Here is a 23,213-nt window from a genome sequence, read left to right as displayed (position 1 = left end):
TGCAGGTCCCTGACTAGCTCGCAGGACGGCTAAGCCGTTTACCTGGCATACAACAAAACGCAGTTTCCTTTTTTGACTGCTCGGAAACAGAGCACGTCTTCTGTCTCCTTCTACTCAGCAGTCACGTACAGCCTAGCTGCACGTCTTACATACCCTGCACCTGACATTTAATTTACAATATCTATCAGGTGCGGATGATAATTAAACAATAAACAAATTAACAAAGCAATAAAACAATTAAACAAAATGTGCATACGCACATGTTTTCTTCAGGGAGGACACTAACCCCCTCCCTGATATGTTACAATATATATATATATATATATATATATATATATATATATATATATATATATATATGTGTATATACATATATATATATATATATATATATATATATATATATATATATATATATATATATATATATATATATTTATATTTATATATATGTGTGTAAAATAGATACATTTATTTTATGTTAGACTACTGATAAATATAGTGGTAGAAACTTAATTTCCTAGTGTGTGAGTTGTTTGAATGTGTATTATGTTGTTAAACTGTACTTTTGAAATCATGAATTTGTTTTCTACAAAGTAGTAGTCTGCTCCCTGACTGTTTTAGGGAATCCTTTTGAATCATATTATACGTTAATTCAAATCATGTGATGAATACTATCCATATGTAAACAATGTGTAAATAAGTCAGGGATAAAGTAGTAGAGAGGCACAGAGCAGGAGAAGGGTACAGGAAAATTTCAAAGGTGCTGATTATCCCACTCAGCACAGTGAAGTCCATCATTAAGAAATGGAAGATGCATCTTACCACCCAGACACTACCCAGATCAGGTCGCCCTACCAAACTGAGCAGCCAGGCAAGCAGGAAACTGGTTTGGGATGTCATTCTGAAGCCAACAATGACCCTGAGAGATCTGCAAAGTTCTGTGTCTGAGATGGGAGTCAGTGTTCACACATCAACAATAAGCCGGTCCCTACACAAAGCTGGCCTGTATGGACGGGTGGCAAGAAAGAAGCCATTATTCAAAAAGCCTCATCTTAAAGCACGTATGGAGTTTGCGAAAAAGCATGCATTTGATACTGCTGACATGTGGAAAAAGGTTTTGTGGTCAGACGAGACAAAAATTGAACTTTTCGGTCTAAATTCCAAGCGTTACGCAAGCCCAACACTGCACATCACTCAGTCAACACCATCCCAATTGTCAAGCATGGTGGTGGCAGCATCATGTTATTAGGATGCTTCTCTTCAGCAGGGACTGGGAAGCTTGTCAGGATAGAGAGGAGAATGGATGGTGCAAAGTACAGGCGAATCCTTGAGGAAAACCTGTTTGTGTCAGCCAAGACTCTGAAACTGGGGAGGAAATTCGCATTTCAGTCGAACAATGACCCCAAAGCACAAAGCCAAAGCCACACTGGAGTGGTTGAACAAGAAGAGAATTAATGTTTTTGAGTGGCCCAGTCAAAGTCCTGACTTGAATCCAATCGAAAATTTATGGCGAGACCAGAACTGGAGCAATTTTCCCGTGAAGAATGGCCAAAAATTAAAGCTAGTGGTAGAGACCTAAAGCTAATAGAGACCTATCCAAAAAGACTCATAGCGGTAATTGCTGCAAAAGGTGCTTCTACCAAGTACTGTCTTAAGAGGCTGAATATTTATGCAACCAGCACATTTTATTTTCTACATTTTCTTTGCAAGTTTTGCTGACATTTAACCTCCTCCTCATATAACAGTGTAAAATTTAACCACTACAGCTTTGAATAAAAAAAGTTTGTTTGAAAAACATACATTATTTATAATTCAACAAAATGTGAATACTTAGGGGGTGAATACTTCTGCAAACCATATATAAAGTGTGTGTGTATATATATATATATACACACACACACACACTATTAAATTTAAATGTCTATTGATCTGTGATATTACTTATATTTAAAATATATATTGTTTCAGCTCATTTATATATTTTGGGATGAGTATTAAATATATATATTAAGTCAGGGAATATATTTTATATTTTTTGTAATATATTTGAAGGTAGAAAATATATTTAAAAATATGTTGTAATATATTTCATTTTCATAAGCGATATCTCTGAGATTCTACCCATTGTTCCTAAATTTGTCTTCTATAAAAAGCCCTTCCATTTTGAACAGATTAGTGTAAAATGCTGCTCATAAAATACAGCAGATGTCTTCTTACATAGTTGGCCTTTCTCAAAGAAATGCCTTCTAGTTGTGTTAACAAACATTGGCTGTATCTGTGCAGTCAGTGATTGCATTTTAACTCTGCAATGGAACAGATCCCAGTACTTAATTTTGTATATTTATTTATTTTTATTTATTTATTTTATTTTATTTATTTATTTATTTATTTATTTGTTTATTTATTTATTAAAATAGTTAATTATTTTCTTGGAGCACAGTCCAGATACTCTTCTCAGAATGGTTTTAACAAGGCAGCAGTAGTAACCATGGTTACTGTAAAGGAGCATGTAGCTGTGAATAAATGCAAATAGAATGTAGTGTGAAGCTGTAAAAAAAAAAAAATGCACTTGCGTAAGAGAATTCGCAGGAAATCTGTAACAGTGTGTAATAAAAAAAACATGTATGTATGCTTTAAGAATAGTGATCCAGCTCAATATACACTGTTTTGTTTATGTGCTTTCAATATTTATTGTCAGGCTTACATTTCAAATATCTCTCTCTCTCTCTCATTTTTTTCTACATCTACCATCCTTTGTAATATGTGTCTTATTTTCATAGAAAGGATGGGAACTGAATACAGTATAGTAATATGATTACACTAATCTGTGACTTGTCTTTGTACTGTAGTTTCCAAGCAAAATTAAGGATAGTATTACTGGCACTGTAACAATGTTACTTTTCTTCCCAAGTTCTATACAAAACTTTGGCCTATTTAGAAATGATGGCGTCAGCATCTTGTGGTCTTGAGTCCTGTGTAATTGCAGTACTTGTGTTCCTTCCTTGTAGGAATCAGGCTTGCATCCAATAAAGGGAGGGGGAACACTTACAATGGCATTTTACTTTGAAATTATTATTTCAATGTGTGAAAATATGCATGAATTGTAACTGTATTTTATGTTATTTACAAACCATAACACTATATGCAAATAGCATTCTCCTGCCAAAAAAAACATTACAAGTAACAGTACCGTAGAAACAATTGGACACAAGAAAAGATGAAGCTTTCAATAGTTCAGCCAACCATGTGTGCAAAAACTAGGTCATCACCTTTATGTACAGTAACATGCATTTAGGAAAGAGTCTTGTAATACATGTGCCAGCATTGTTTTAAAAGACTAGCGGTTTCAAAGATATAACCTTTAGTTCCAAATTCCATGATGTAGTCATGAGGAATGGTCACATGTTCAATGAGTGTTATGGTAGGTGTTTCTCATACCCCGCAGGGAATAATTTGTTAGCAAATGCTGGTACATTGTGTCACATCCTCATGAGCGTTTCAGTTGCATGTTGTTCTGTTCGTCCTCCCCCACCTGCGACCCTGTAAGGGGGAGGAGGTCATTCTACAAAATAAATGTGACCAGATTTACTTTCCCCCTTCCAGGGAATGCCGACAGAAGCATTAGTTTTTTTTATTGATTCTAAAAAAAAACAAAACATTTTAGAGTGAGTTTGCTATCTTATCCTGTCCAAAAATAAAGCTGCCTTTTTGTGACCTTTTTTCTGAAATAAGAAACTTTTTATAAGCTAGAAACAGTTTGGCTGGCTTTAAACTCTGGTTCTCATTACAAACACAAGTGTTTACAATCTCTGAGCACTAAAGAAAAGGCATCTTGTTGGCAAATTATGAAGGAAGCCTTGGATAAAGCTACCCTTGTAATTTCCAATTTGACATTATTTGTCTGGAATATACGTAGAAAAATTAAGCAGTCTTTTGTTAAGGACAGGACTGAGAGTGTAACAATGATTACTTTGTACCCGGCTTTCAATTACTATGCAGCACACATTATGAGTCTAAAGTTGTGAGAAAAGAGTTTGTCCTTTTAAAGAAAAGTTAAAGATTAACTGAATCAGAATGTATGTGCTTCAAACTTGAAAAACTGTTTTCCATTCATACAGTAGCATGCTGTTTTTATTTGTGTCTTCCCACAAAGCATTGATTTTAAAATGACTTGGAACTAGGGACTTTCATTGTAAATAATTAGATCTGATGGGTTCAGCATGTTAGTCTTTTAGACAGTTTGACATTGCTGCTAATTTTGTTTCTAAAATAACTTGGAAAGGTGGGTGGCCAATTCCCACCAGCCATCAACTGTGCAACTTTTCCATTAAGCAAACCACATGCAGCGAGGAGTGAAAATAGTCTGAAAATATCAAGTACTGGGTTTCTTTAATAAATTACAGCTGTTCAGTTACCGCTGTAGTGGTCTGAATCATTTACTTCTAACTGTCACTCATCTTCAGTTTGTCTTCTGTCAACAATAACCCAAAGAATCTACTGTACATACATGGATTATTTTTAAATCGGTGTTATGTTATGATGATTTCAGAGCTTTACATTTCATCTCAAAACATATGCATGGAAGATTATGTTAAAAGAAGGCTGGAATTATTCAAGAGTAAAGGCAAAAGGCTTGGGTCAATCTGAGTTCAAAATGCACAAAATTAAAATGCTCTGTTTTTTGACTTTGGAAACTTGTTTAATGTCCCTTTTGTAACTTTGTAACTTTAAAGTAATTTAGGATGTGTTCCCTTTTATTTCAGGCAAATTGTATATGGGTCCAGGGCAGCTGTACCAGGATTTGCAGAATTTAATCCATGATCTGAATCTTGTTAATCAGATAACACAAATGATTGGAAATTTGAAAGGCAACTACCAGGTAAGGAAGAATTTGTTTGCATTTGGGGGAAATATTATGCCAAGCATTATGTTGGCATTTGTGGGTTTAATAGACGTTAGTAGGCTTGCTACTATTCGATTTTTATTTTTTTGCCAAATCGACGATTAATACTGATGTTTATTTTTGAAGAATTTACCTTTTTTTCAATCTTTATTTTTCAATTGAAGCAGAGAATGGGTGAAATCGACCTTTATGCTTAAAAAAAAAAAAAAAAAAAAAAAATTTGCCATAATATTTTTATGGCATTGAGAAACGTCTCATTAGCGAAACCCCTTTATCATATTCAACATGTGATAAAACCATGGTTACCAACATTCTACTTGACGTAACTTTTGCTCACAGCGGTGCTACCTTGTAAAGATAAAGATCCTACACAAATTTAAAAATGGTCTCATATAAGCCGTAGAAAATGCAATATAAAAGTTCATTACACAGATTTTTATAGCATAAATTTACAAGTAAAAATAATATGCACAGATCAAAAACATTAGATAGCTGAACAGAACTAACTTGCACTTATCCGGAGTCTGAGCTCCACCCTTCTCCTGCTTCAGCACAGCTGGAGTCACTGAAGGTAAGGGAGACGGGTTCGCTTCGTCCTGACATGGAGGCTTCAGCTGTCGATCAGGGTATTGTGCACAATACTCATTAAGCGTTTTCCTCTTGCGCCCCATTTTCAAATCAAACTAGTAACTGTCACCGTATATGCCTATAGCAAAAGCTTACCTACACCTTAACCTGTTAATTTCAAAGTAGGTGCTTTGAATGACAGGCGCTGTAGCTGGCAAATGAAAGTGCACAGTCGGTGCAGGTTTGATTCACAGTCATTTAAATGAATGAGAGCATTCTAGCGCTGCTTCACTCACAGATCTGTCATAACAGGAGGAAATGACTGACGGTGAAACTACAGTAGCCATTGAGTTGACTGATAGCGACCCCTAGCCATTCAGAGTGGAACGGAGATGGGACAGACAGCAAGTATTAAAACTACACAAACTAGAGATGATTTCTAAATTATAATTTTGGTAAGAAAAAAAATACAGAGTGGCTTTACTGACGTTTATCATATATACATTTATTTCAGTCGAATTCATATTTTTGGGAATTCGACATTTAACGAGCTTTACCCATTTAAAATCAGAAAGTAGCAAGTCTAGACATCATCAAATAAATGACTGGTCTGCTTAAAAATACTCAATTCTGATTGCAGGAAAAAGCTGGAGGATAGCTCTATACGCCATTATTTAGACCGTTTTTTCTGCACCTGTTTTTCCCACTGATTTTGAGTATTTTCTAAAGCTGCAGAAAACACGGCAGTAATCTATCCACTAGTTTGGTTAATTAGTTATTCAGACGCTTTCTTTTTGGCTGAATTTATAATTCTCTATAAATCTGTGTCTTTTCCAAAGATCAAAGTGGTCGACACTTTAAACTTCCACCAGTTTGCTTTCCACCTGCTTCAGAATGTTCAATACCTATATACGCCAGTATAAAAAGAGTTACCGCACTTCAGATCACCCTGACTTTCAACATGGATCCTATATTAGTAGCAGCTTCTGTTGTTATTGAGGAAACACAAGAAAGTCCAAGGAGAAGGGGGAGAGTTTATAGACCGTGTAATTTTATGTAAAGAATACCTTTTTCAACGTGTCTATCTAGGCGTGCACTTACCGTACTCCTCCTTTTTAAGAAGTAATATCAATGTTCAATACTGTGAAAATATGGGAGGGAATCTAATAGGGAGGGAGAGAGCAGAAGTCCTGTTCCCCCACCCCGTCCAGAGAGGCGAGGAGAGTGGGAGAGGACATAGAGAGAGGAATGGGCGGCCGGAGTGGCAGTGTTATCTGGGGAGATCCAGGTTTCAGTAAGAGCTAGGAAGTCAAGAGAGAGGTGGGAGGCAAAGGCAGAGGTGAAGTCAGCCTTGTTGGAAGCCGAGCGGCAGTTCCAGAGGGCACCAGAGAGAGCGGGGGGGTGGGGGGGTGGGGGGCAGGGAGATGAGATTAGAGGAGTTAGATTTGCGCCAGGAGGGAGGAGACAGAGGACAGGAATGAGGGGAGAGGATTACGGGGATATTAAAGATAGTCATGGTAGGGAGCAGTAGAGGAAAGGAAGTAGAAATGTGTGGAGTAGTGGTTAGGGCTCTGGCCTCTTGACCGGAGGGTCGTGGGTTCAATCCCAGGTGGGGGACACTGCTGCTGTACCCTTGAGCAAGGTACTTTACCTAGATTGCTCCAGTAAAAACCCAACTGTATAAATGGGTAATTGTATGTATAAAATAATGTAATTGTATGTAAAAATAATGTGATATCTTGTAACAATTGTAAGTCGCCCTGGATAAGGGCATCTGCTAAGAAATAAATAATAAATAAATAATAAGGAGAAGAGAAAAAAGGAAGTATATACAAATCTGGTTTCGAGTTAGAGCGTACAGTTTGAAGCGTGGAGTTTGGCAGCCGGTCCTTGTTGGCCTGTCCTCGTATGGAATACCACAGTGTAGACTACTGGCCCTTTGGTGATGAGGTCCTACAGTGAGCTGGCGCACTATGTTTGCGTCAGTGCTTATATAATACCAGAGCGATAGGTCTATCAACTGCTAGCCTTCCTGCAGTGTTGTATGTCAAATTCTGCAAAGACAACATATGTTTTTTTTTTTGTTTGTTTGTTTGTTTGTTTTGTGTATTTCTATTATATACTTTTTTTTTTTTAAACAGTGTACAACATTTTACAGCTCTTTTTCCTCATCTAACATCTTGTCCCATGATGGCTAACTGGAACACTTTTTTGGGAGGGCAACACTTGTAAAACCTCTTAATCAGAATGCAAGCGAATACTGTATTTCAGTTTCAGATTTGTCATATGTTGCCGGGCAGATTTCAGTAACACTAAGCTTGGATTACAAAACAGTGCAGTCATACACAGAGGGTATGTAATTATGTATTTAAAAATGAACCAATAGGATTTTGTTACAAAAAGCTTTAAGCGGGCCATTTAAAAAAAAAACAGCGTATCGATTTGCTGGCTCAGAAGGCACACGGGGTACGGGCTAGAGTTCAGCCAAGTACTGTAAATGGAAAACTGCTGTTAAAAACGAAATAAAATAAAATTTAAAATACCATTGATTGATCATGCAATTTTTATATTACAGATACATTACAGGATAATAGGTTTCAGTTATTGAGACTAAACACTTCTAAATGTCCACACCTGTTGTATCCTATGTTATTGGCTGATTCTAAACATTAAGGGCCCGATTTTGAAAAGGGGTTTCATTTTTGGTGGAAACGGCAAAATGCGCTGAATGTAAATTAGCCATGTGTGCACTCAGCGCTCAACGCACTGTCAGCAGCCAGCTGGGTGTTTATAGAGTTAACCGCGTCCGACAAAGAAAATGTACTCCAGTAGGGCTGTGGTTTTATTCGAAAGGAGATTAAACATTGTTGATTCGATTGATAAGTAGCAAAATAATACAACGTGGTAAAAAATGCATTCTTGTCCACCATTACAGGATTTTTCTCGCGTACCCCCTGACTATAGCTCACGTACCCCCAGGGGTATGCATACCCCAGTTTGAAAACCGCTGGTGTAGCCTACATGCAAACATAATAAGAAAGAATAATACAAAAAAATTAAAAAATGTAATATACATGTATGCATTTGCATTTTGACTTGTTTTTTGGGACAGATTTCAACTGTGCTTATAGTATTGCTAACACATTTGAACCAGAACCATTTTTTTTGTCGGATTACACCACTTAAATGCTCATAACTCATTTAAAGCTCCCAAGAACCACAGAAAATTACGCATGAAATGTGATCTGCCAGCGGGTAGAACAGAGGATCACTTTAGAAAATAGGAGGATATTTTTTAATGGATTAACAGGAGGAAACATTCAGCGTATTTTGCTGTTTCCACCAAAAATGAAACTCCTTTTCAGGCCCTTAATGTTTAGAATCTGCCAATAACATAGGATCACAACAGGTCTGGATGTGTAGAAGTGTTTAGTCTCAATAACTGAAACCTATTATCCTGTAATGTATCTGTCATATAAAAATTGCATGACCAATCAATGGTATTTTTAATACTGTATATATAATGCACTGATACAGTAACACAAACAAATAATCATCCAAGAGCTTCAGAACCAGCAGTAAAATAAATAATACTTTTTTGGGGTGGTGTTTCTGATGGGGGAATTCCTGGACACCCCCACCCCTCCGCCCCCCCGCCCCAGTTTCCAATTAACATTGCATACTAGGTAGTGTACTTTTACCATAGACATGTTCAATCAGCACAGCTGAACCCTCAACGGGAAGAAGATATACTATTTATTCCAATAATAAAAAGACCTGCAAAATATGTTCTCTAATTTTAAAGCGAGGTAAGTTCATGTATATTTATTTTGTTCCGAAACTTAAACCTTGGCAGCTGTAATTCCTTGGATAAGACATTGTAAATTGAAATAGGTTGAAATCAATCTTTTTTTGCTTTTCTTTTGGCTGACTACTCAGCATTCCTGGTTGCATTTGGCGCATGAAGTTGCTACTTGTTGACTGTCATTGAAGAGATTCAGCTGGAATTGTGACACAGGAGGATGATGCTGCTGATCACTGCACAATATTGTTCTGGAGCTTAAGAACATGTTTTTGCAGTGTAACTTTTAATAACACAAGGTCCAGTTTAAATGTGGTTCTTTGTAATGGAAGTATGTACACTGTGCAAGTCAAAGCTTTCGTTGGCACATGTGTTTTGCATTACAGTAGAAATTGCAAATGGCACATTATTTTTCCATTCCTCTTTTTATTTCTTCGGATAACGTCTTAAACTGGCGTAAAGTTTATTCCTTTTTTTTCTCAAATTGTATTAATCCCTTTTCTACATGTTTTTAGAACCTTAATCAGACAGTGGCCCAGGACTGGATTTCTGGACTACAAAGGCTGATATTTAAAAAGGAGGAAGAAATAAGAGCAGCGGATCAATGTAGAATTCAACTCCAACTCCCTGGAAAGCATGATAAGTTAGTACTTAATGTTAAATAAGCTCAGTATTTAAAATGGTGAGATTTGGTTACAGTATACACAGCGATCATTGTAGTCCTCAATTGGGGAAAAAATCAATTCAGAGGCACATTGGGCTAAATCTGTGTTCATTCTTTTGAGCTCATTTGTTCAATGTGTATCTATCAATTTGTAATACCTTTCTAGCAGTTGATGTATTTTTATAGATGAAGCAATATAACATGACCCTTCTTTCCTAACTGCTGGAGCTGGCATACTGCAATATGGTACAGCAATGTAAAATATGCATTTGATTTACATTGGCATCAAGTAATGCCTGGGTGACCTTTGCTTTAAAGAGATTAACAATGACAGTTTTGTATCTCTTTTTGGCAGGTCAGGAAACACTACATTTTTTACAGCAGTGTTTAATACGTTTACTCCCTCCATCAAACAATCCTGGATAAGCAGTTTGCAGATGGCAAAACTGGCTCTCGGTAAGATTAACCTTCCCCAGGATCTGATTGTGATCCCTTTTTTAATTCATTGTGCTGTAGCCATAAGGAGCTTGATATTTTATTTTTTTTATTTTATTTTGTTTTTCCCTCCTTAAAATGGCTGGTTAGTATAAAGTTGATCTTACCTTTTTTTAAGGCTGTAAAGTTTAGATTTCTTTTTTATTATTATTTATTTAGAATTTTGCCAGATTTTTGCTTAGCATCTTAGTGATTACTTCATTGCTTTAAAATATGAATATTGGGGGGATCCCGAGTGGCACATCCAGTAAAGGCACTCCTCGTGAGTGCAGGATGCGTCCTATAACCTGGACCCTGCTGATGATCTGGTGTTAAAGGCTCTATAACTGCTCATGCAAATAAGCCTGGCTCTTCACATCTAGCCTTTTCTCTAACATGCATGATGACTACTTTTATGTAACTAAGAAATATTGTGTGTAATAACTGTGTTGTTATAGGTATTAAATTCCCCAAAACACATCACTTTTACATTTATTTATATTGCAGAGGAGGAAAACCAGCAGGGATGGTTTTTTACAGAGGACGACGGGAATCGGATAAAAAAACAGAAACATCCACTTCTTGTTGGGCAGATTCCAGTTGTTATATCCAAGTTACAGGAGTTTAAGGTAGGATCCCTTTCAAGTACGAAATGCAACCATTACCGAATGGGTATTTACCTCCTAGAGACCCAAAACCTGAAGATATAACAAAGCTGCTCAGCCAAACCTGTGACACAGTCACGCCCGCCCCACGAGGGTATAAAGGACTGCGCGCACAGATCTCAGTGCCATTTTTCCTTTCAAGAACTGACCTGACAGGAGAGCCTATTCAGATACGTACTTGCATTTGTTGTGTTTTTACTAGAGCTGTCAATCGATTAAAATTTTTGTTTGGTTAATTTATGGGCATTCGTTGATTATTCAGTAGATTAATCCGTGCACTTTTTTTTTCTATAAATTTAGTCGTTGCCAATGATTTTTACCCCAGTTTTCTCCCCACTTTGGAATCACCAATTGTGTTATTATTAATCCCGGTTCACCGCCTCATCTCCCCGGCGACTCGGGAAACGGAAGCTGAAACGTGTTCCTGCCAGCCGTCATTTTTTGCACTGCTGGTCCACAGCGAAGCCACCAGACCTATAGCGCCGGAGGACAACACAGATCTGAATGGCTCCACTGCAGACCCGCAGGCACCCTATCAGCCACAGGGGTCGCTGGTCCGCGGTGAACCGTGGATTGCCCTGTCGACCTAAGCCCTCCCTACCCGGGTGGCGCTCGGCCAATTTTGCGCTACCTCCTGGGAAGTCACGGTCGGCAATGACATAGCCTGGATTCGAACCGGCGATCTCCAGGCTATAGGGCGCATCCTGCACTCCACGTGGAGCGCCTTTACTGGATGCGCCACTCGGGATCCCCTATCTGTGCACATTTTTAATAAAGGTAACAATATTATAGTGGCTGTCCTGTATAGTAAAACTAAAAAATCAATAGAATCTAAAAAATAAGCCAATGGGAATTTCCATCCATCCATCCATTATCTGTAACACCTGAATCCTAGAGGGTTGCGGTGAGCCGGAGCCTGACCCGGCAGACACAGGGTGCAAGGCAGGACTACACCCTGGATGGGACGCCAGTCCATCGCAGGGCAACTAATGGGCAATTTAGAGAGGCCAATCCACCTAGCCAGCATGTCTTTGGACTGTGGGAGGAAACCAGAGTACCCGGAGAAAACCCACTCGAACACAGGGGGAACATGCAGACAGACCCCTGAGGCCGGAATCGAACCCAGAACCCTGGAGCTGTGAGGCAGTAGCGCTAACCACCGCCAGCCCCAATGGGTATTTGGTCTTTTTAAAAGCATTGTTATTATTATTTTTTATTTTAGTAAATGTAATGCATTTTCACAGAACATCAGCTGTTTACATAGCTACATACTTGACTTCCTTATACTTCTGAATCTAGCAGAACCTGAGGCACCGAAGAGATTAAGCCATTGGGAATGTTGTTACAGGTACCCGAGAAAACTGTGGCTAAGTGATTGCTTAATGCTGTCGTAGTCAGAAATCATAATTGCCTCTTTTTGAAGAATTGGTGCCTTCAGGTATTTCTGGTGTACACCTCCATTTTTTCTGAGAAAGCTCTTGAAAATTGATTCGTAACCAAATCGACTACAATGTCTTTAATTTGTAAAAAGCAATTTGAAATATTGCTTTGAAGTTCTCAATATAATTCTCCATAACTGTCTCTATACTAAGCAATATTGCGCGAAATTTAGCTATGCATGGAACCTATCCCAACATATTTATGTCCCGCCTCTGCTCACTCATGATTGGACACCTGTATAACAAGGGGCAGATCTTTGACTCTCCCATTGGTTAAATCTACTAAAGACCTTCAACTGTTTGTCCCGCCTCTGCTCACTTATGATTGGACTGTCACAGAGAAAATGCAGATCTTCTATTGGTTGATTTTATTTTATATACAAAAATAGAACTGCATAATTACATTTTAAAAAAATGTATCTGAGAATCGGTCCGTTTTCATCTAATAATCGGAGAAGCCCTAGTTTTTCAGCCCAAATTACGAGCCGGTTTGTGTAATTAAAGTAATTGTTAATTACTCTGTTTTGTTGAGAAAAATATTTTTCTTTTCTCATTCTGTTTTGACAGAGACTAAGCGCAGGCCTGTCTGCAGCATGTGCTGTGGCACACGTGTAGTGACATCAGCTGCTGGGCTCAGCAGCACTGCACAGGACCAAGAGGCTGCTTTAGTTGTAATTGCTTGCAATCTCTACCACAGTATCTTGATGCCGTTTTGGTGACAGCTTTTGCAGCACCATTATGAAGACTGTTTGTTCATTCTAACTAGCAGGCTTCCTTCAGTCTCTTGTGAGTACTGACTGAGTGGTTTTGCCAGTAGCTTGCACAGGTGGACATCCCAGTCTTGCAAGTGCCCTGGCCTACAGAAGGCCTTGACATCCAGTCATCCTGGGGTCACCCGACTATAGCTCCTGCTGTTTCCCGATCTATGGACACATATAGGGTGCATGATGCAGAGAAGCTGGTCCTGGCCCAATTTCCACCTGTGGAGGCTTCAATTGTTGCATTGGTACAGATGCCAAATTTAGCGCTCGTCCAAGGATACTATCTGACCCAACATGCAGTGTTGGGTCTTGGAGGTGATCCTCAAATGTGCCTATTCAGCCAGTGCATTTGCTGCACGGCTGGACAAATTTAGTAGTATTTTGGTAGCCTACTAGTCCTATTTGCTGAGTTCCCCCTCTGACAGACACAGGCCCTCATCACCACAACTGGATGAGCTGCGCCTGGTTAATAAGAATCTGCTCTGTCTGTCAAGACTGAACAGGCTGTAGGTAGAAACTTGGCTGTGCCACCGCTGTTAGATGCCCCTATTACACCATGGCATACCTTTGGTCCCGCTGTGGACGAGATGCTGCAGTTCTCTTACCACGTGCATGAATCCACGAAGGAGCTGGTGCGACCACCCCCAGTGTGCAAACCAGTGGCAAATTGGTGCCTTCGGCCACAGCAGCCTCAAAGACCGGCACAGTTGGCTGTGCCAGCTGCCAGAGGTGGTGTTCAGAATCGGCCCGCGACTACTTGCTGCGGAGGCTACAGTAGGTTTTGCCGCCCGGCGCAGAGGCAAAAGCCTCAGGCCAAGCCGCAAGCCATGCAGCAGCCCTAGGAGTTTGCTGCCACAGGCCCAGGGCCCATTTTTAGGGAGCTATCTGGAGTATTGGCGTCAGTGCACCACAGACATCTGGGTGCTTACTACCATTCAGACCAGCTGCTCGCTGCAGTTCATGCACGGTCCCCCTCCCTTTCGAGGCGAGACTAACATCAGTCATGCACCCACAGGAACCCTGGTTCCCTGAAATAGAAATGCCACATGTTTCCCTGAAATAGAAATGTAACCATTAACCTTCAAGGTCCCTGCGTCCATGACTGCAGCAGGCTTGAAGGGAAAATGAAGCTGAGATCTGTGCACGCAGTCCTTTATGCCATTGGGGGCGGGCATGACTGCGTCACAGGCTCGGCTGAGCAGCTTTGTTATATCATATTCAGGTTTCGGGTCTTTAGGAGGTAAATACCTATTTGGTAATGGTTACATATCTATTTCAGGGAACCAGGGTTGTGATAATAACCTAATGTTCAGCAGCTTTACAAAAGTTCAATGCAGTATATTGTGTAAAAGCCTAGCAAAGACTTGCACATCACAATAAGTTTGGTAAATCATGGTGTGACTGGGTACACCCCGCCCCTGTGTGTATTTTGTGTTAATTTGCATTGTTTGGGTTATGTAGCACGAGTGATTTAAAATGTCTTATGGCTGCGTTTAAATGTGGTCTGGCAGAGGCAGGATTAGCAGCTCCTTCTCTGTCAGGTAGCTCGTGAGAATGTGTGGTCAGCAGTTAATGATTATTGATAAATTGACTGTCGGCCAAGCAAAATAAAAACTCTCGTGCAGAATGTGGCCATCTCCAGGTTGATTTAATATATTGCTAATCTGGAGATGGTCACATGTATAAAAACCTGCAGCTTTGGCTGAATGGGGCTGGGTTGTTAAGAGGAGGAACGAGACAAGAAGAACTGAGATACTAAAAGTAAACAATTGCTATTTGTTCACTGTGTGTTGTCTGTTTGTTTTGGCCATCGTGCCTTTGCCTTTTTGTTTACAAAGTGTTTTGTTTTAAGATTTTATTTTCAATAAATACGCGCACCAGCGATTCATCCCCGTAGTACTGTGTGTGTCCATTTCCTAGTCTGACGTCACCACAAAGCCATCTTTGTGACGCATGGTAAAATCAAAATTGGTGCCCACTTTGTCCTGGAAGAATAAACACGTTTGAGCTTTAATGTATTACATATTGATTGTGCATTACATGTTGATAACATTTAAGTTTGCTTTTTAAACATCAAATGTGTGTTCTGCTTCTTTCCTACAAGGTGGCATGTGCTGTTCATAACCCTGAGCCTTACTGTGGCTATGATAATGTACCAGACTCTCTCTCCATGGGACATGGATGTCTATGGGTAAGTTGAAGCCTGAAATCTTTTTGGTGGTGTCTGTTTCTGGAATGTCTGTTCAGCGTTACTGTACACAGGCGATTCTACGCTAACACAGCTCCCTTGCCTTCATTTATCATAGGTTGCTAGTTGCACCAATCAGATGGGACAGATATCCATTGTGACGCTCCATAATTCAAACCCCAAAGTTACTGAATGTTTTAATGTGGAGTCTCGGATTGTGTCCATGGTGCACATCATAAATGAAGACAAGCAGGAGGTGCCAGAAACATGTCCCGACCCTGAACCTGCAGCAGGAAAAGCAACAGATTCCCCCACCATATGCCTGGGCATGGAGGAAGGGAGGTAATGCAAAAGCATTCTTGTTAACATAATTGTATTTTTTAAATAATATATGTATTAATGTATATGTAGCCTAGAGTACAGTTTCTGTTTGTTACCACCAGGGGGAGCTGGTTTAATTGAGACCCCCTGTGGAAATGTCTTATTGTACCCTCTATTCTATTGTGACTTCCCACATGTCAGAGGTCAATGTTTTTGTTTTCTGTTGTGAAGGTAAGCCACATGGAATGATACTCCCTTTTTATCTATGTTCAAATCTTACTTTAAAATTGCCATCCGTTGTTATTATCATTTGATATTAATTAATAAGTACCTGTTAAACACCCTTTGATTTATATTTGTTGTCAAAACATGTTATTTTATGATTTGTGATTTATGATGCAGTGATATGAAGTAGTTTTGATTTATGGTTATACAGGAATGGTGAGCATTTGTATTTTATTTTGGAAGATCTCTTTTAAATACATTTTAGTGTTTTACATCTGTTGCATAAGGAATGTTTTTGTTTTCTGTTGTGAAGACTGGATGACTGTCTGGATGTGACTGCACCAACAAAAGAAGGAAAAACAATAAAACTGTGTTTGATCACCCGCAAAATATCAAAAGGTTGAATTACTTTTATTTTAAAACTAAATTAAGAAATAAGAAAATAACACAACGCAAAGTCACTAGCCTATAATAACTACTGTAGGGTCTGAATATTATTTTAAAAGAGTTTTGCTTGTACTGGTATCGTACTGTAGTAAATGTTGGTTTGGTTTTGTTTTGCTACAGGCAGAGTTAGTGTGTCTGTAGTAATATAGTAGGACTACGTAAGGTGGTCTTACATCTGGTGCCGTGACCTAACTGTATGCGGGTTCAAATAAATAAAATAATATATATATATTAAAAAAATTATATATATAAAAAAAAAAAAAAAAAAAAAAAAAAAAAAAAAAAAAAAAGATCAACACAGTTTTATGTTGTTACAACGATGGACCGTGGTGTCAGAGGGAGCCTAACCAAGCCAGCATTCCCCACATCACTGCTTTACCTTTGAGGGATCCCTTCACAACCTGGACTTCAACGCCAACACCTCGTTGCTGGAATCCCAGAAGCTGAATGGTGCAATTGTCAGGTTTGAGTGTCAAACCCACCTTACAAACACATAAACCTATATCTGCTTACTGTATAGTTGCAAAGATTATCACACAATTGCAATAGCAATATCTCTCTTTATTAATAGAATATAGCAAGCCTTGTATCTGTATAATATTTAGAGGTCTGATATTGAGTGTGGCACACATTACCTAAACTGATTTTAAAGTTGGGGCAATTAAGTACGGTATTAAATATATGTATACTATATACTAATCTATATACTTCAGTAATTGTATCATACTGTACTGTTTATTTCTCTTGTGTAATCGTGTAATACAGTGTAAGATATGCAGCACCCTGAGGTTAGCTCTACTTTTAACCCACAAGGAGGGGGGCAGCAAATGCCTGGTACCCCATGGCTACCTCAAGGCTATGCACAAACACCTCAAGGTCAGGCAAGCAATGACCATGAACAGGGTAGGGGATTAGAGACAAGAGCCAGGGATGATATTTCGGTGGCCGTGGAGCACTTGTTTGTTGGTAGTCCCTTTCCTCAGAGTGCAGTTAGGCCCAAGGTGGTAAACTTTTTGCCAAATGCCAATATTACTTCCACAGTAGGCTACTCACCCACAACAAGGCCAGCAATTGCCCAAGATGCCCATGATCAACACCGCACCAACTGGATCAGAGCAGAGGATGTCAAACCCGAACAGCATCAGGAGTTACATTATGATCCAAGAATTCCAGCCTATCCCTGTCAGTTTCCCATGAACCCCAGTGGAAGCCAGCAGCGGGCGTCCCCATTGTTTAACACCCCTGTAATGAATGCTTCTTTTCATTCACCTGCCCCACTTTACACTCTTACATCATCGCATCAAGTGAAAAATGTACCAGTCTTTAGTGGAAATGCAGACAGTAAAGTGTTAATTGAAGATTGGATCAGGGATATACAGTACCTCCTTGATGCAGGAGCAATGCCTCCCAATCTTCGTTTTGCAACTGTAGTGAGGCATCTGAGTGGGGAAGCCAGAAAGCTTGTCCTGAACATACCAGTGAGCGAGCAGACGCCAAGCAGAGCATTTGAAGAGCTCAGAGCGGAATACAGCGAGACTCAGCTGTCACTAGACCCTCTGGCAGACTTCTATGAACGAAGTCAGAAACCGGGAGAGTCAGCCTGCTCTTATGCCATAGCATTGGATGCTGTGTTACGCTCAGTGGAAGAAACACAGAATAGGAACAACCCCTTTCCAGACCGGGATGGTAAATTAACACGTCAATTCCTGAGAGGACTGCACGATGAAGAAGTCTATTTGAGAGTTGCACCAATGAAGCCCAGACTGCTTAGCTTCCGAGAGCTGCAAGCTGAACTCCGAAACTTATCTCGGGAGTCTAAAAAATTTTCTCAGACAAAACCAAAGAAAACCCTAAACCAGGTTCATGCTGCAGCATTCAGTGAGACATCACAGTGCAACAGCAAGGGTACTCCAATCACACAATCTAGGCACAACTCGGAACTGTCTGAATTGACTGAGCTTGTGAAAAGACTGGCACTAAGTCAAGAAGAGCAAATGGCAAGGCTGTCAAGACTGGAAACCAACGTGACTGTGAGCTCTCCTGTTACAGCACAAATGCCACCACCATTCTTGAAGAGCAAAGACAATGCACACAAGAGTGCTGGATTAGTCTGTTACCGCTGTGGAAAACCCGGACATGTTTCACGTTTATGTAGAACCATCTTACCTGAGGATGGTGGCAATAAGGCTGACAATGTAGAGCAGGGTGTGTATCCTTTAAACTCCTAGAGCCTGTGGCAGACGGGGCATCTACAGGCAACCAGCGAAGTCCTCATACTGAGAAACCAATGCAAAGCTTTATACAGGATACAAGTAGCACACCATTGATAGGGCCTAGTAATGAAGGAAATGTAAAAGTCAATGGAACTGTGTGTAGAGCTCTTATTGATTCTGGTTCACAAGTGTCTACCATTACAGATGAGTTTTGTCGCCAGCATTCATATCTGTGCAAGCAGAAGAGGGAGTCCTCAGACGTTCCCATTGAAGGAGCTGGAGGGCAGCAGGTTCCTCACTATGGTGTGTTGCTGCTCACACTTAAATTCTTGGATAAAGTGTATGAAAATGTACCTGCTTTTGTTGTTCCTGCCACAGAGTATCGAATGGAGGTTCCACTGCTCATCGGAACGAATGTCATTCGGGCCAGTAGGAGGCACTTGCAGGCTAGCCATGGGAGAAATTATCTTGCTGCGGTGAAGCAACAGCACCCAGAATGGTACTCCGCCTTCCTGGAGGTTGGTAAGACGGAGCAAGGAGGAGTTGAAGGCAGGGTAGGCTCGGTGAGATACGCCAGTCACAGAGTATGCGTCATTCCAGCCGGAGAAGAAGCACATGTGGTGTGCAAAGCTCCAAAAGGACCTAGCAGGGCTCCTTATACAGCGCTCATTGAAGGCCAAAATGCACTGAAAACTCCAGGGGGACTCGCCATTGGCCGTGTACTGATGAATATAAAGAATGGATATGTGCCTGTTCGAGTGTTAAACCTGTCTGCAAAGCCAGCGGTTATTAAACCTAACACCTACCTTGCTGATGTCTTTTTAATACAAGACATCCAGGAGACCACAGGCGTTGGTAAGATGACCAGCCAGATTGAACCCCAGCAACAAGCCCTACGAGGTCCGAGGGATAAGGGCCCACACAAAGAGGTCAAGTCATTTGGGGCTTGCCAAAGTCAAACTGCAGCCAACAGTGGAATGAGGGAAGATTGGATGCTCTCTGTTGATCTAAGCCGGTCCGTGACGGATAATGAAGGGCAGCTTACCCAGCTTGAGGGTCTCCTAAGGAAGAACTCTGATGTCTTCTCCCAGCACCCATTTGACTATGGCCACACCAAGACAGTGCAGCATGAGATCCCCTTAGTCGACCCAGAACCATTCCGTCTACCATACCGGAAAATACCTCCCTCACAGTATCAGGAGGTAAGGAAGACCATCACTGATATGGAGGCGGCAGGAGTGATTCGCCCGAGCAAAAGCCCATTTGCATCCCCCATTGTTGTGGTCACCAAAAAGGATGGGTCTTTGAGGATCTGTGTCGACTACAGGAAGCTAAATTTGCGTAGTACCAGAGATGCATTTCCTCTCCCTAGGATTGAGGAGGCACTGGAGGCTTTGGGACAGGCTAAATACTTTTCCACGCTGGACCTAATCTCAGGCTATTGGCAGGTGGAAGTTGCAGAGAAGGACAAATATAAAACTGCATTCAGTACCCCAATGGGACTATATGAAGCAAATAGAATGCCCTTCGGTTTGCAAAACGCTCCCTCAACTTTCCAACGGCTAATGATGTGTTGTCTGGGTGATATGAATTTTGCTAGTCTACTTATTTACCTCGATGATATCGTAGTGTTTTCTAAGACCTTTGAAGAACATCTGGAAAGACTTCAGTTGGTATTTGATAGACTACGTGAGCATGGTCTAAAGCTAAAACCCCAAAAATGCCATCTGCTTAGAAAAGAAGTGCAGTATTTAGGTCATGTAGTATCTGCTAAAGGGATTATGACTGATCCAGAAAAAATTAGTAAGGTGAGAGACTGGAAGAGGCCAGCCAACCGTAGAGAAGTCCTGCAGTTCCTAGGTTTCTGTGGCTACTACAGAAGATTTATGGAGGGATATGCAGCGGCTGCTGCACCACTGTACCGCCTGACGTCTGGGGATCCCCGCAGAAAGAAAAGAGGGCCTAAGAAGCCTGCTGTTCCTGAACCCCTTTTCTGTTGGAGAGAGGAACACGAGAAAGCCTTTCAGATGTTGAAGGAAAAGCTTACCACAGCACCAGTGCTTGGCTATGCTGACTACAACTTACCTTTTTTACTCCAGGTCGATGCTTCGGGAGAAGGTCTTGGTGCGGTACTAGCTCAAATCCAGTATGGTTGTGAAAGAGTGATCGCTTATGCAAGTAGGGGTCTGAGTCCAGCTGAAACTCGCTATCCCGCACACAAACTTGAGTTTCTGGCCCTAAAGTGGGCAGTAACAGATAAGTTTTATGACCATCTTTATGGACACAAATTCTCTGTTCTTACAGATAACAATCCACTTAAGTATGTCATGACCTCTGCCAAACTGGATGCCACTGGCCAACGCTGGGTTTCACAACTAGCCATGTTTGATTTTGACATTCAGTATAGACGTGGGAATTCTAATGCAAACGCGGATGGTCTGTCTAGAATGCCAAGGCAGGATGTAGCTGAAGTTCTTCGTACCTCTTTGCAACACACTTATATGCAAACCGTGAAGACATGTGTAACTTCTCCACAAAACCTGTCAGCAGATGCGGCTGGATCTCCTGAACTGAAGGTCCCTGACTCTGAAGCAGAGTCTGAACAGTCACCGGTCTGTCCTCCTGAGGCCTTTATGGGTTCTGGAACTGATGTTTTACCAGCAATGACTAAACAGGAGGTAAGGGTAGCCCAGAGAGAAGATCCCGTGATAGGAAGAGCGCTATACTACAAGACACAGGGCATCAAGCCTAGACGAAGTGAAAGACTGGTTGAGGGAGAGCGGATCCGCTTGCTCCTAAAAGAGTGGAGGAGGTTAGTGGTAAAGGATGGAATCTTGTACCGCAAAATTAGGGATGTACAGAGAAATGCAGTAGACCAGTTAGTTCTGCCAGAGAAACTGAGAGTGGTTGCAAAGAAGGCTCTGCATGATGATTCAGGCCATCTGGGCTTGGACAGAACATTTGCTTTAATTCGCGCAAGATTCTACTGGCCTCGAATGCACACTGAGATCAAAGACTGGTGTGAACGATGTGAGAGGTGTTGTCTTCGAAAAACTCCCACTGCAGGTCCCAGAGCACCTTTAGTGAGTATCCATACAAATGCCCCTATGGAGCTCATCTGCATTGATTTTTTAACATTAGAGAAATCTAGAGGTGGAATTGAAAACCTGCTTGTAGTCACAGATCACTTCTCCCGGTTTGCGCAAGCATATCCCACGAAAGACCAAAAAGCAAGTACGGTTGCCAAAGTGCTGTGGCGAAATTTCCTGTGTAGATTTGGGTTTCCGGCCAGAATTCATGCTGACCAAGGTCGCAACTTTGAGAGCGCGGTAGTGGGAGAGTTATGCAAGATCACCGGCATCTCCAAGACACGGACCTCTCCCTATCACCCTCAAGGTAACGGGACTACAGAACGATTTAATCGAACCATCATGAATATGTTAGGCACACTGGCTCCAAATCTCAAAACCAATTGGCACGACTATGTTGATGCCATGACACATGCGTATAACTGCACACAGCATGATTCAACAGGATACGCACCTTACTTTTTGATGTTTGGAAGGCACCCTAGACTCCCAATTGATGTGATTTTTGGATTGTCCTCTGGTGAAGAGCCTGTGGAATACAGTGAGTTTGTACAAAACCTTCATGATTGCTTGTCCTTTGCTTTCAATCAGGCTAACCAGATGTCTAGGCATGCAAAAGAACAACAGAAGGAGCAATATGATCGCAAGGCCAGAGATTGCCAATTTCAGCGAGGGGATAGAGTGCTAATCAAAAATTGCCATGTTGAAGGGAGGCAGAAATTGGCTGATAGATGGGAGTCCCAGCCCTATGTGGTTGTAAAAAAACAGCCTGGCATCCCAGTGTACGTTGTGCGCTCTGAAGATGGTGAGAAGGAACGTGTGGTACACCGCAACCTTCTGACCCAGTGTATGTTCTTCCCAATGGAGCGAGAGCGAACACAAAATGATGGAGTCAGACCATCAGAAAGTGAAGTCTCTGAGAGTGATGCGTCTGACAGTGAGTCTGATGTTGATGTAGAGGTCATTACAAGTCCACCAAGTTCTCCTCAGCCTAGCAGACCCTCTGAAGAACTGACTGACCTGGCTGATGATCAGAAAGAAGCTTACAAATCTGATGTTGATTCTGATGAAAGCACAGAGGGAACACCTGGAAAGGAAATCCTTGATGGAGATACCACAGTGAGCACCCCACTCACTCAAGATGTTGAAGAAACTGTGTCCAACCTGACCACACAGAAAAGACAGATTGAGTTTAGACTGCAGCAGTCTACAAATTTAGATCAGGCCCCAGTGAGTGCTACCCGCTCACAGCCACTTGAACCCCTGAGAAGGTATCCCTTAAGAGAAAGACACCCCCCAAAGAAATTAGCATATAGGCAAGCAATCCCCGTTTTTGAGACCAACACACAAAAAATAGAGAGAGGGCGGAAAATATGGCATAAAGTTAGACAAAGGGTGCTTAGAAAAGAAACAGCTGTTTAACTGAAATGAACACCATTTATGTGACTGACA

The 23,213-nt window shown here is 40.9% G+C and overlaps 1 protein-coding gene across 7 annotated transcripts in view; it reads left to right on the top strand.

The window, feature by feature from the left end:
• The window catches only part of LOC117403365 (rho guanine nucleotide exchange factor 10-like), a 101,485-nt gene that overhangs the window by 54,513 nt on the left and 23,759 nt on the right, over nt 1-23,213 (top strand). For all 7 annotated transcript variants that reach the window (XM_059024240.1, XM_034005458.3, XM_059024243.1 and 4 more), the window contains 6 exons: nt 4,767-4,882; nt 9,791-9,918; nt 10,295-10,395; nt 10,921-11,042; nt 15,383-15,469; nt 15,585-15,808. In XM_059024240.1, the coding sequence (XP_058880223.1) occupies nt 4,767-4,882; nt 9,791-9,918; nt 10,295-10,395; nt 10,921-11,042; nt 15,383-15,469; nt 15,585-15,808 (778 nt within the window). The remainder of the gene's footprint in view (nt 1-4,766; nt 4,883-9,790; nt 9,919-10,294; nt 10,396-10,920; nt 11,043-15,382; nt 15,470-15,584; nt 15,809-23,213) is intronic.

This window comes from Acipenser ruthenus, chromosome 5 (genome assembly GCF_902713425.1).
Source record: "Acipenser ruthenus chromosome 5, fAciRut3.2 maternal haplotype, whole genome shotgun sequence".
Lineage (NCBI taxonomy): Eukaryota > Metazoa > Chordata > Actinopteri > Acipenseriformes > Acipenseridae > Acipenser > Acipenser ruthenus.
The sequence above is the reverse complement of the archived record's forward strand: the minus strand, read 5'-3'. Positions and strand labels throughout refer to the sequence as shown.